Genomic DNA, 12151 nt, shown 5'->3' with positions numbered 1-12151 from the left:
TCCCATGCAGTACTGGCCTAGGCCAGGCCTCCCGTCCAACTCACTTGGCTTGGGCAGGGTGACCACAGAGACTTAGGGGGACGGCTGTTTCCGTTGTGTCTTTGTTGTCTTGCAAAGATACTTCCAAAGTGATGGGCAATCTGAGAGGCGAGAGTGGTGAAGGGCCTGCCTCGTCAGAGGGGTCTGTGACTAGGTGCACCTGCTGCCTTTTATACCCTCAGCCTGACAGCGCCGGCAGGAAGTTGGCCTGGCACAGGAAGCAGTGGTTCTGCTGCACGGTACCAAAACGCAGCCTAACGTGTAGTTTCCCAGCCTTCAAAAATCTGACCAGGCTAGAAATGGGGGCAGTTTTCTGCTTGTTTGCATCTGCATTCGTGTAAGATCGAGGCATTTTCCATTTAGGACACTTCCGGGTCTTTTATGGACAGGTTTGAAGATACCCTTGATAGAATTTAAATGTTAGATGAGTTGAGAAGATTCAAGTTACTAGATTTTCCCAGGACGCTGAAGAGCTTGTCCTCTGGAGTCAGATTGGTTTGAGTTCAAATCCTGTTTGTTTCTCCAGATAGCATCGTCCCCTTAGGCAACTAACTTGAGCTCCCTAATCCTTAGCTTCTTTACGTGTAAATGGAGGAAGTACATCTGTGTCATTGAGTTGTTTTGAATGTTAATACGTTATACATACAGCATTTTTAATTGTCCTATTCAGATTGTCTTCTATATGCCATGGAATTATATAATCAGTCTAATATTCAAGTAGTATTGGTTGCTATTGGCTAACATAGATAATTTTACCCATAGGAGAGAATTTAAGAGTGAAAAGATTACAGTTAATACCATTTATTAAATAAAAACTAAGCTCATACATGTCAAGGAATTTTGACCTCCATTTTGAAAAGTAATCCTAATAATTTTCCTGTTGTAGATTTTATCATATATTTCTGCTTTTTATATACATTCACACAGCATATTGAACTCTCCACATTTTTCTACTTTTATTTTTAATGTGGTATTTAATAGTATAATCATCATTTGTGACAGCTAGTTTCATAAAGTAAATATCTTTGTCCTGTCAGGCCTATATTATTTTCTGTAACTAGGGTTCCCTCCCACCCCCATTTCTGCCCTTTATGTGGATAACAGGAAAAAGACATGATACACATTTTCGTGTTCTAAAGTGTAGAAAATGCTTATGCAGTTCTGAACTTGTATATAGCTACTAACTTCTGAAACTTCTTGTTCTGTTTTTAAACCAAACAATTAACAGTGCCTAAGAATCCTGGTGACAAAAAGCCGGTCAAGTCTGAGACCTCCCCAGTGGCTCCAAGGGCAGGGTCGCAACAGAAAGCACAAGCCCAGCCACAGCCCCAACAGCCACCGCCACCACATAAAATCAACCAAGGACTTCAGGTTCCTGCTGTGTCCCTTTATCCCTCGCGAAAGAAAGTACCCGTAAAGGATCTCCCACCTTTTGGTAGGTGATTCAAATCATATCCTCTTTTGAGGCTATTTGGTGTCATGTTTTTCAGATTAGGAAAAAATCCTTATCTTGAATAACTCTAATATACTTGAGTCTCTATTTGATTGTTACCTCTTAGTAAAACATTAATGTTCAGAAAGTTGAATTTTACTGTTACCAGTGGAAGGGACTGTTTACTGTTTATTCTATAGAGTGTCTCCTTGAATCATGCTCATTTGTTATTGGGAGGGGAGGGCGTGTGAAATGGGAGTGTTAGTATATATCTATTAGTTTTGTCCCTTCATGTAAATGGTACAACAAAGTTATATTTCATAAAATGTATGGGTTCTTTTTTGTACATTTATGTGAAAGGAAACAATGTTAATAAAAGGGGAAAAAAAAAAACCTTGTGGGACAGTTTACTTAGATAAAATAGGGTATTGGTCACTGAGCTATTCCTACCCAGGGACACCCTGTCCTTATGAGGTGGGCAAGAGTCTTCCGGTAGGTCCTTCGTATACTTTATCTTTGGCTCTTTCTTCCTGGTCAGCATATATGCCATTTGTTGAATTTGGGGAAGAGTGACAAAAGAATATTTTTGCTTAACATTTCCCCTATGATTTGTATTTGTATTTGTATTTGTATTTGTATTTGTATTACTCTCCCTATCACAAACTGAATTACAGGTTTCTTTGTCATCTTATTAATATTCATATCTTCCTAAATCCCCTGCAACCTGACTTCTATTTCCTCTTTTACACTGACCTTCTTATATGGAAGTTTATCAGTCTTTCTTTTACTTAAATATAACTTTTTAGCCAAATGTGTAAGTGTGCCTGAATATAAAGCACTTTTTTAATCTCTGCATAATGCTGGCCTTGGAATTTTTTCCCAAATCACAACTATTTATTCGTACAGCTTTAGTGTAGCTAACATTTTCATGCATGTTGTGTATATCAGCATGTATATACATAAATATTGCTTTAAAAGTGGTCTTTAAGTAACTGTATTAAAACAAGATCAGATGTTTACATGAGGTGAAATGAAGGCTTAAATCTGTGTTAAATTTCACCGCCTCCTTTTTAATGGATCCTGGTAAGTCTAAGAACATTAAAACTATTGACTGAGGCAGTGTCAGGTGTTTTCAAGTATTTCTTTGTCGTTCAAAAATAAGGCAATTGAGAGCGCCTCATAAGAATACTAGAGGCTTTGTAAACTATTTTAATGTGACTCCCCCATTTCTAAAAATATTTCTTGGGGGGGAATCACCTTATACTGGGATATGTAATCCTTTTCTTCCACCCTCATCCTTCTTGATCCTACGCTTGGCACTAGATCACTCCCTTCTGAAATCGTCTCCTGTGGTTTCTGTGACACAGGGCACTTCCATGGGTCTACTTCTGCTTTTCTTGCATCTACTTATTTGATCGAATATTAACTTCATGGAATTCCCTAGAACGTTTTTATTCACTTTTCTTACTACCTCTGGTTAGCTCTTGGCTCGTTAGTTTTCTCCCATCATTCCCACTTCTCCTGAGCCAACACATCCAGTAATACCAAAATACCTGTTTGAGTTCACCAAAATACTCAGCCTTGAATTCTAATAATAAATATTCTTAGCTGATCACTTTTGTCCTAAATTCTAATATTTTCAAATTGTTCATTTTTTTTCTTCATTGTTGTCTGATGTCAACATATTGTTGAATGAATGTTGATTAAGATTTAGAATCTAAAGTAAAATATCAAAAGCAGTCTGTTTCTAGCACTCCAGCAGATACCAGTCAGAAACCACATTACAGGTACTGTGTGCCTTCTGTAAGCTTGCTGTTTATACCATGATGATATTACAAGTAGGTTGAAACTAAATGTAATATTAAATCATCCAAAAAGATTTTATTCATGTGATTCCTTTTTACTCATGAAAATACATATTTCTTTCTTTCTTTTATAGGCATATACTCTCCACAAGCTTTAAAGAAAATTCTTTCTTTGTCTGAAGAAGGAAGTCTGGAGCGTCATAAAAAACAAGCAGAAGACACTATATCAAACGCATCTTCCCAGCTTTCTTCTCCTCCCACTTCTCCACAGAGTTCTCCAAGGAAAGGTAGAACTAAATTACTTACTGTTTTCCTTTATAGCAATCTATACATTTCAGCTGCAATAAATTCCAGATTTATATATCACGTCATTTTTGATGTTCGGGTCATTGAAAATGATGTCCTATATAATGCCCAATGGATTCCACCCCCCCCCCACCCCTCCGGTTTATAAATTTGGAAGAATTTTGGTATTTCTTAATAGTAAATTGTGTTAAACTACATAATGCCGTTTAAAACATATATATATGGTTTTTATTGATTGTAAGTGTGGAAATAATTTTTATAGTAAAAGGTGTTCTAACTAAATATAATTATATAACATTAATTGCAGAGTAGAAAGCTTTAAAAACATAAGAAAACTAATATCTTCCTGATTTATTTTTTCATTGTATTAACACGGGTCTTGATTATCTTTTTTTTTTTGTTGCTATTTTATTTTCAAAGAGATTAAATTTTTAGGCAAACTCACTTCTTTATGTTGATGCTTTCTTATATTAAAATAATAGTAATTTTTTGCTGAATAACCCTCCAAGTTCCTTTCTCTTTCTACCCTTTAACTGAATGGGTATAAACCAGTAATAAATGGCTAAGACAGTTTTCTCTAGAGGAAGGCCAAAAAGATGAATAAATTGTTAGATTTCACTGACATAACAAATACCTTTTCAGCTTTACTTCTTAGATATTTCAGACATGGATGCATTTTGTGTGCGTATCAGTCTCTCCTGTCCTTGTTAAATGGATACATCTAAATTCTTTTCTCATCCTGTTGTTAGGTGGCAGTGACAATCAGCTGAGATCTTTTGGCTCCGGGCAGTTGGACTTAACCAGTTCCTCCTCTTCTCTTGGAAGTGAGAACAGTAACAAGAATAACAATGCTCCACGGACCTATGGGATAGGTGGGGTTTACAGAACCAAAGACGGGGTGGGAAAGAGAGGAATTTTCTCATTACTAGTTAAGGAAAATGGGAGAATTCCTCTAAACGTCAAGTGCTCCACCCAAGTGATTATTTTTCTAGAGGTGTTTTTTTGAGAGGACTGTTCAGGGAACGCTTTAAATCTTGTCCATCAGAACTTTCAGTGTCCTCTAAAAAAAGACTTCTCATAGATGAATGCATTAAATCTTATCAAGACCTGTGCAACCTTTAAAAAATAAATCAGGAATTAACAAGTTACTGAAAGGATGGGGAAGTACTTATAGAAGGTAAATTAGCAACATTTAGGTGTTCTAGATTTAATTTTTTTATTAGGTAAGTGGCATTGAAAAATCTGCATCGCATACACATGATCATATAAAACCAGTATTTTAAGTAATGTGAGATCTATAGTAATATTGTTTAAAAAATGAGTACTGAGAAAGAAGATTTGAATTTTTTCATTAAAAATATCAAGACAAGCACCTCTTTCTTTGTGGCTTTCAAAATTATTTTTAGCAGCAAAGGAGAGTTAAGGGTCCTTCAGGACATCTGTTTAGACATAGTGATGGTCTAGGGAGAAACTGGAGATTTTTGCACATTACATCCTCCAAAACAATTGGCTTCTTTGCGATTCATCCAATATAATATTAATACTGAAAAACAAATGGCAAAAACCCAAAGGTATTTTCTTCAGGTATTTCAGGTATTATTCTTATATGTCCACTTGAAATGGTAAGACAGATAACTTCGAGCTGAATATTCTCTGCCATAAAGTTCTAAAAATTAAAAACTTCATTGGAGATTACTGACTTTGCAGTTAAAAAAATACTTTTAAACTTGATCACACTTATTCTTCTTAGTTTCTTTTATATAGACTAATAGTAGTATTATTTATACCTAAAGGAGCTAAGAATAGTCAACTAGTGCCATGATTTCTGCAAAAACACATAACAGTGTTTCTTTTTTTCTTCTTTAAACTTTCATGAAACATGTTAAATTTCATTTGAGTAAAAGTTTACCTTACCAGTCACCCAAGTCTCCACAAGTAAAATGGTTTTTCCCTCACTTCAATGGTGGTACCTTTGGCCTGCATTTTGGTTTTGCTTCTATTTGGTAGGCTTCAGTTTTATGTTGTAAACCTATGGTGTCTAATTAATATGGTCGTTATTTCCCATGCAGGCTACACTCTGGCTCCTAGTGGTACTGTGGATAATTTCTCAGATTCTGGTCACAGTGAGATTTCTTCACGATCCAGTATTGTCAGCAATTCTTCCTTTGACTCAGTGCCAGTCTCGCTGCATGATGAGAGGCGCCAGAGGCATTCTGTCAGCATTGTGGAGACAAACCTCGGTGTGGGCAGGATGGAAAGGCGGACTGTGATTGAACCAGACCAGTACAGCTTAGGGTGGGCAGCGTTTCTTTAGTGTTCTTTTACATTCCTTCTTCCAGTCTTTAAAAATTAGTCCTTTTTTCTGGATGTGGATTTCTGTTATTTTACCTAATGCCCAAGGAATGCTCACCCATCCCAGTTCTAATTTTTACAATTTCTAGATTAAGTTCCGTGCAATCTTTGTTGTATGCACTGCTTTTCAAGTTAGCTTTATTCTTGGAATACAGTTGCTCTGTGCTAAAGGAAGAGGCTGGTTTCAGGATGTACCAGATCCTGTGTGTGCGCTGCCTCCCTGAAATCAGATTATGTTGACTCGTCCTTTAACCTTCTAAGGAAAGGGTTCCTTTATTATATATAAGCAAGTTGTTGTTCTTTTCCCTCTGTATCGGTGATGACAAGGTGAGCAAACTGGATGTGGCAGAACCGGCCAGGAGAATGAAACTCGGGGGTGCTTTTATCCTCTTCCTGTGATGAAACAAAGCCACCTTTCTGGGGGGGAGAAAACGTATTTTGGTTTTATATCATAGATTAACAATCTTGCACTTTTTCCCCTTTTCATTTTCAACCACGTAGGTCCTATGCGCCAATGTCTGAGAGTCGAGGCTTGTATGCTACAGCTACAGTAATTTCTTCCCCAAGCACAGAGGAACTTTCCCAAGACCAAGGGGATCGTGCGTCACTCGATGCTGCCGACAGTGGCCGTGGGAGCTGGACGTCGTGCTCAAGTGGCTCACATGATAATATACAGACCATTCAGCACCAGAGAAGCTGGGAAACACTTCCATTTGGGCACACTCACTTTGATTATTCAGGGGATCCTGCAGGTTTATGGGCCTCAAGTAGCCATATGGACCAACTTATGTTTTCTGATCACAGCACAAAGTACAACAGGCAAAATCAAAGTAGAGAGAGTCTTGAACAAGCCCAATCCCGGGCAAGCTGGGCATCTTCCACAGGATACTGGGGAGAAGACTCAGAAGGTGACACAGGCACAATAAAGCGAAGGGGTGGAAAAGATGTTTCCATTGAAGCCGAAAGCAGTAGCATCACCTCTGTGACCACAGAAGAAGCCAAACCTGTTCCTACGCCGGCCCACATAGCTGTGACGTCGAGTACTACAAAGGGACTTATTGGTAAGCTTATCAGAGAGCTTTGTCAGATCTCACCTTTCAAAAGTAAAATAATGTGTTCATGGTTCTTTTCCTCATCTTGACCTACCCGTTGTTGTCGGGGGCTTCCAAATTAGTGGTATGTTCAGGATTTTGAAATAAGAGTAGTCAAGAGCCCAGGTTCTGTGGTCAGGTACGTACAGATATATTCCAGCATAATAAACAGTCTGTACATTTTAGCAGTCAAGATCAGCAGGTTATCATTATGGATGTTTTCTTACCTTTTAGGCTAAAAGTATCAGAAGGATGCCCATTCTTTCTAAAGGAAGAATTTTTTGCGTAATTGGAGCTGTTTTAAAAGTTCTATTTTGTTCCTTGAATTCCACTTAGAACTTGACACTTTGCATATATAAATCTTCCATTCACTTTTGTTATGCAGACAAATCATGTGCTGCACACTGTAGAACAAGGAAGAGGGTGCTGAGAAGTAACATAAAGCATAAGAGCATAGGCTACGAATTTGGTGGATTGGGGGTTGAATCCCTGTTTGGCTCTTTACTAGCTTTGTGACATATGGGCAAGGTACTAACCTTCCTTTGTGAAACGAGCTTAATAATTTCTATCAATACGGTTGATGTGGGGATTAAAGGAACTCAATGGAAAGCACTTAGAACTGTGCCTAGATAGTAATTTATAAGTATTTGAAAGATGTTTTTGCTTTGCTGCTGCTGTTTCTCTTATGAAGTCTCTCATGTTCCCCCATTCCTGTCAGGTTGTATTTTCTATGGCATAGTCAACATCTACCTAACTGAAGTGTAGGAATAAATTACAGGATACAGAGTCAGAGACTCTATAAATATAGAACGGAATTTATTAATAGGGAAATTGTTATTTTGCCATATAAATAGTCATGGATGGATAACAGTTAATACCTTGTCTTGGGTTGCAATTTTTAAAGCACTTTCTTTTAACAAACTAATACTTAGAATTTTTATTGCAAAGACGGGAATGAGTTTCATTCCTAATAACTGAATCTATGAAGTTCCAGAAAATAAAACTCTCATTCTACTTGGCTTCACAGATTTCATGTTCTAGGCCATGAACGTTAATAAAGGACTTTAAAAGAAATACATACCTTATAGTTTAGAGTTTTAAAATTTGTGTCAATTTTTGCACGACTTTTCCAAATTTAATTCTCTTTTCCAAAGTGAGGTCCAAGACCTGAAAGTAATGTACGATTGATTTTCTGCCTGACAAGGGTAAATGCCCAGGTAATATGGAGTAGCCTACCTTGTCCTTAGGGTAGGGGGAGAAGGAGGAAGGAAACTTTTAGCAGGCACTACTAATATCTCCCAGGCATAATACTAGGATTTTATGTTTTCTCTTTCCTTAAACTTTCCAATAAACCCAAGGGTTAAGTGTTAACCTTATTACTATTTTATAGTTAAATGCAAGATCTGAAGTAGTCTGTTTAGTAACATCTCTCACCAGTTATTTTACCATGGTGATAACCATTGAGAATATTTGGCTCAATTAACATCCATTTCCTCGCCTGCCATATCCCCCACACAACATAAATCACATTTGTCATTGCACGGTGTTTGCTGTCTCAATAATTAGTTTTATAATTTAAAAAAATTTTTTTTAATGTTTTATTTATTTTTGAGACAGAGACAGAGCATGAACGGGGGAGGGTCAGAGAGAGAGGGAGACACAGAATCCGAAGCAGGCTCCAGGCTCTGAGCTGTCAGCACAGAGCCCGACGTGGGGCTCGAACTCACGGACCGTGAGATCATGACCTGAGCCGAAGTCGGATGCTTAACCGACTGAGCCACCCAGGCGCCCCAGTTTTATAATTTATCGTAAACATTTGTGGCATGAAATAATCGTCCACAAAATTTGCAATGACCGGTACATTGTTTTCACTACAGTGCGGAAGGAGGGCAGGTATCGAGAGCCCCCGCCCACCCCTCCAGGCTACATTGGAATCCCCATCACTGACTTTCCAGAAGGACATTCCCATCCGGCCAGGAAACCTCCAGACTACAACGTGGCACTTCAGAGATCTCGGATGGTCGCCCGACCCACCGACACAGCTGGGCCTTCGCCTGCACAGCAGCCACACGGGCCTCCAGCGAGCGGCAGGCCAGTGAACAAACCGCAGTGGCATAAGCCCAATGAGTGTGACCCGCGCCTCGCCCCCTATCAGTCTCAAGGGTTTTCCACCGAGGAGGATGGTATATATATGCATTCTTAAAACCATAGCATTAGTGTGTTCACTTATTCTGCCTGTGAGCTTTCGAGGGCATTTGTTTTCTTAATACCTTGGTCAGCTGCGTCTTTAGCCATGTCCTACATAAGGAACATTTTGTGTTCAGAGTTTGTTTGTTCCTGAACGTGTTTAGAAATACCAAAGATTGCTGAGGGGACACTTGCAATAAAGTGTGTTACATGACTAGATTTCTTACTGATTCTCAAAGTTTCTCTGTGGAAATGTATTTGGACTTTTAACGAGATCCGAATGAAAGTCTGATAAAGAAGCATACCTTATAGCTTCTTTGCCGCCTTTCTATAAATCTACCTGGCCATGCTGGAATGAGGGTGACGGAGATCACCCTCTGCCCTTGTTTAACATGTTTTATTATGCAAATAATCATAATGGAAAAGAAGTAAAAGACAAAAAATGAAAATCACTTCTAGTCCTACCTCTTGCAGATAGCCATTATTAACATTTTGTTACATATCCTTCTAGATTTATGTGTGTGTGTATATTACTTAAAGTCCCATGCTGCTTCATAATTTTCAATTAATTTATTAACTTTGCAATCAGTAAGCATACGATATTTATATCTTCTACTGTGTATATTTAAAGATATGCATCATATGTACTTTTTTTAAAACTTTAGTATTAATCATTACTTAGAGAAAAAGGGAAAAGATTTTAAGTGAGCTATACTAAAAACATAGCTATGGTATTTTTATTTAACCTATCAGTGAATGTATTCTCTCTAGCAAAGAAATGACTTGCCTGCTCACTTTTTTTTTTCCTTTCTTTCTTTTTTTCCTCATTGTGTTTGCAGAAGATGAACAAGTATCTGCTGTTTGAGGCACAGGCTTTTCTGGATCCAGAGTTAGCCACCTAAAAGGAGAGCACAAGAAGACGTCCCTAGCAGTGGAGCCGTGGAACTCGCATTCTGAGGATGGTGGACCAGTTTGCCTCCTTCCCTGCCTTAAAAGCAGCATGGGGCTTCTTCTCCCCTTCTTCCTTTCCCCTTTGCATGTGAAATACTGTGAAGAAATTGCCCTGGCACTTTTCAGACTTTGTTGCTTGAAATGCACAGTGCAGCAATCTTCGAGCTCCCACTGTTGCTGCCTGCCACATCACACAGTATCATTCCCAATTCCAAGATCATCACAACAAGATGATTCACTCTGGCTGCACTTCTCAATGCCTGGAAGGATTTTTTTAAATCTTCCTTTTAGATTTCAATCCAGTCCTAGCACTTGGTCTCATTGGGATAATGAGAAAAGCTAGCCATTGAACTACTTGGGGCCTTTAACCCATCAAAGAAGACAAAGAAAAACAATGAAATCCTCTTGAGTACAGTGCTTTGTCCACTTGTTTACAATGTCTTTTTTTTTTTTTTTTTTTTTTTAATGAATTTAAAGATCGTGTTCAGTGAGTAAATGTTCTATCCATTTGATGATCACAGTATTATTTTGAACCTTTAAGTAGGGTTGCCAGCCTGGGTTTCTAAAAAACCAAATATGCCGGACAGGGTGTGGTCACACCAAGAAGAGGGAAGACCTGGCTTGCGACCCTGTCTTCCCGTGTCCTTCTGGCCTCACCCGTGAAGTGCCCTATCCTGGAAGTAGAAGATGTTAGCCAATTACTTAGATACCAAGACACCTCATCCACTCCTTCCCCAGTGGGTGGGGTTCTTCTGTAAAACTGTTTGCACATGGCCAGGGGAGGGAAAAAGGACTCTTGTGTCCTGTGTCTGAGCCTTATGGAGTGCAGGACAGTGTCATTTGAGGGCGTGTCCTGCTCCATCGAGACGGATGGCAAACCCCGTTTTTTTAAGTTATGTTTCTTTGATTTTTGTTAAATTAGTTTTAGGGATTTTTTTTTTTTTTTTTTTTCGTTTTTAAAGAGAAACGTTTGTAACTGGATAGCATTGCAGTGAAAGCAGCTTGGGATATTGGAGCTAACGCCAGCTGTTAATACTGCTCTTTCGAGACAGCCTCCCTGTACCGAACTGGCATTAGGGAATAAACAAGCCTTTAACGTGATAGAGGAACAAAAGATCAAAAACCTGATTAGACATGCCAGCCTTTGCGAGGTGGGTTAGTCACCAAAGACTAACCTGGAAGTGGCTTTATGGACGCTGCAGATAGAGAAGGCCTACGTGTAGCAACCACCTGCTCACAGCTGCTATTAACCCTATAGTGACTGAAATGACCCCTCCACTCTATTTTTGTGTTGTTTTTGCACAGACTCCGGAAAAGTGAAGGCTGCCAATCCGAGTAGTACTCAAATGTGAGGAACTGCTGGTCTTGGATTTTTTTTCCATTAAATTCAGCTGATCATATTGATCAGTAGATAAACGTAAATAGCTTCAAATTTTAAAAGTCAAATTGCAGTGTTTTTTCACTGCATCAAAACGATGTCAGTGCTTTATTTAATAAATCTCTTCTGTATCATGGCATTTGTCTACTTGCTTATATATTACATTGTCAATTATGCATTTGTAATTTTCCATGTAATAGGCATTATTTGCCAGTTTTCTTATATAGGCTGTGGACCTCATGTGCAGATAGACAGACAGAAACCTAGCTCTACCACAAGTCGCACAAATGTTATCTAAGCATTAAGTAATTGTAGAACATAGGACTGCTAATCTCAGTTCGCTCTGTGATGTCAAGTGCAGAATGTACAATTAACTGGTGATTTCCTCATACTTTTGATACTACTTGTACCTGTATGTCTTTTAGAAAGACATTGGTGGAGTCTGTATCCCTTTTGTATTTTTAATACAATAATTGTACATATTGGTTATATTTTTGTTGAAGATGGTAGAAATGTACTATGTTTATGCTTCTACATCCAGTTTGTACAAGCTGGAAAATAAATAAATATAACATAAAGCCTGGTCTCTATCCTTAATGAATCGTGCATG

General features: G+C 38.4%; 1 protein-coding gene across 9 annotated transcripts in view; it reads left to right on the top strand.

Annotated features, from left to right (window-relative positions):
• Positions 1 to 11617, top strand: part of RAPGEF2 (Rap guanine nucleotide exchange factor 2) — a 252858-nt gene extending 241241 nt beyond the window's left edge. For 4 of the 9 annotated variants that reach the window (XM_042935155.1, XM_042935153.1, XM_042935158.1 and 1 more), the window contains 7 exons: positions 1268 to 1474; positions 3411 to 3563; positions 4332 to 4454; positions 5652 to 5877; positions 6436 to 6995; positions 8903 to 9208; positions 10052 to 11617. In XM_042935155.1, coding sequence (XP_042791089.1) covers positions 1268 to 1474; positions 3411 to 3563; positions 4332 to 4454; positions 5652 to 5877; positions 6436 to 6995; positions 8903 to 9208; positions 10052 to 10077 — 1601 coding nt within the window. In that variant the 3' untranslated portion in view covers positions 10078 to 11617. The remainder of the gene's footprint in view (positions 1 to 1267; positions 1475 to 3410; positions 3564 to 4331; positions 4455 to 5651; positions 5878 to 6435; positions 6996 to 8902; positions 9209 to 10051) is intronic. The other 5 variants (XM_042935162.1, XM_042935161.1, XM_042935160.1 and 2 more) reach the window with 2 other exon arrangements.
• Positions 11618 to 12151: the final 534 nt, after the last annotated feature.

Source organism: Panthera leo, chromosome B1 (genome assembly GCF_018350215.1).
Source record: "Panthera leo isolate Ple1 chromosome B1, P.leo_Ple1_pat1.1, whole genome shotgun sequence".
Lineage (NCBI taxonomy): Eukaryota > Metazoa > Chordata > Mammalia > Carnivora > Felidae > Panthera > Panthera leo.
The sequence above is the reverse complement of the archived record's forward strand: the minus strand, read 5'-3'. Positions and strand labels throughout refer to the sequence as shown.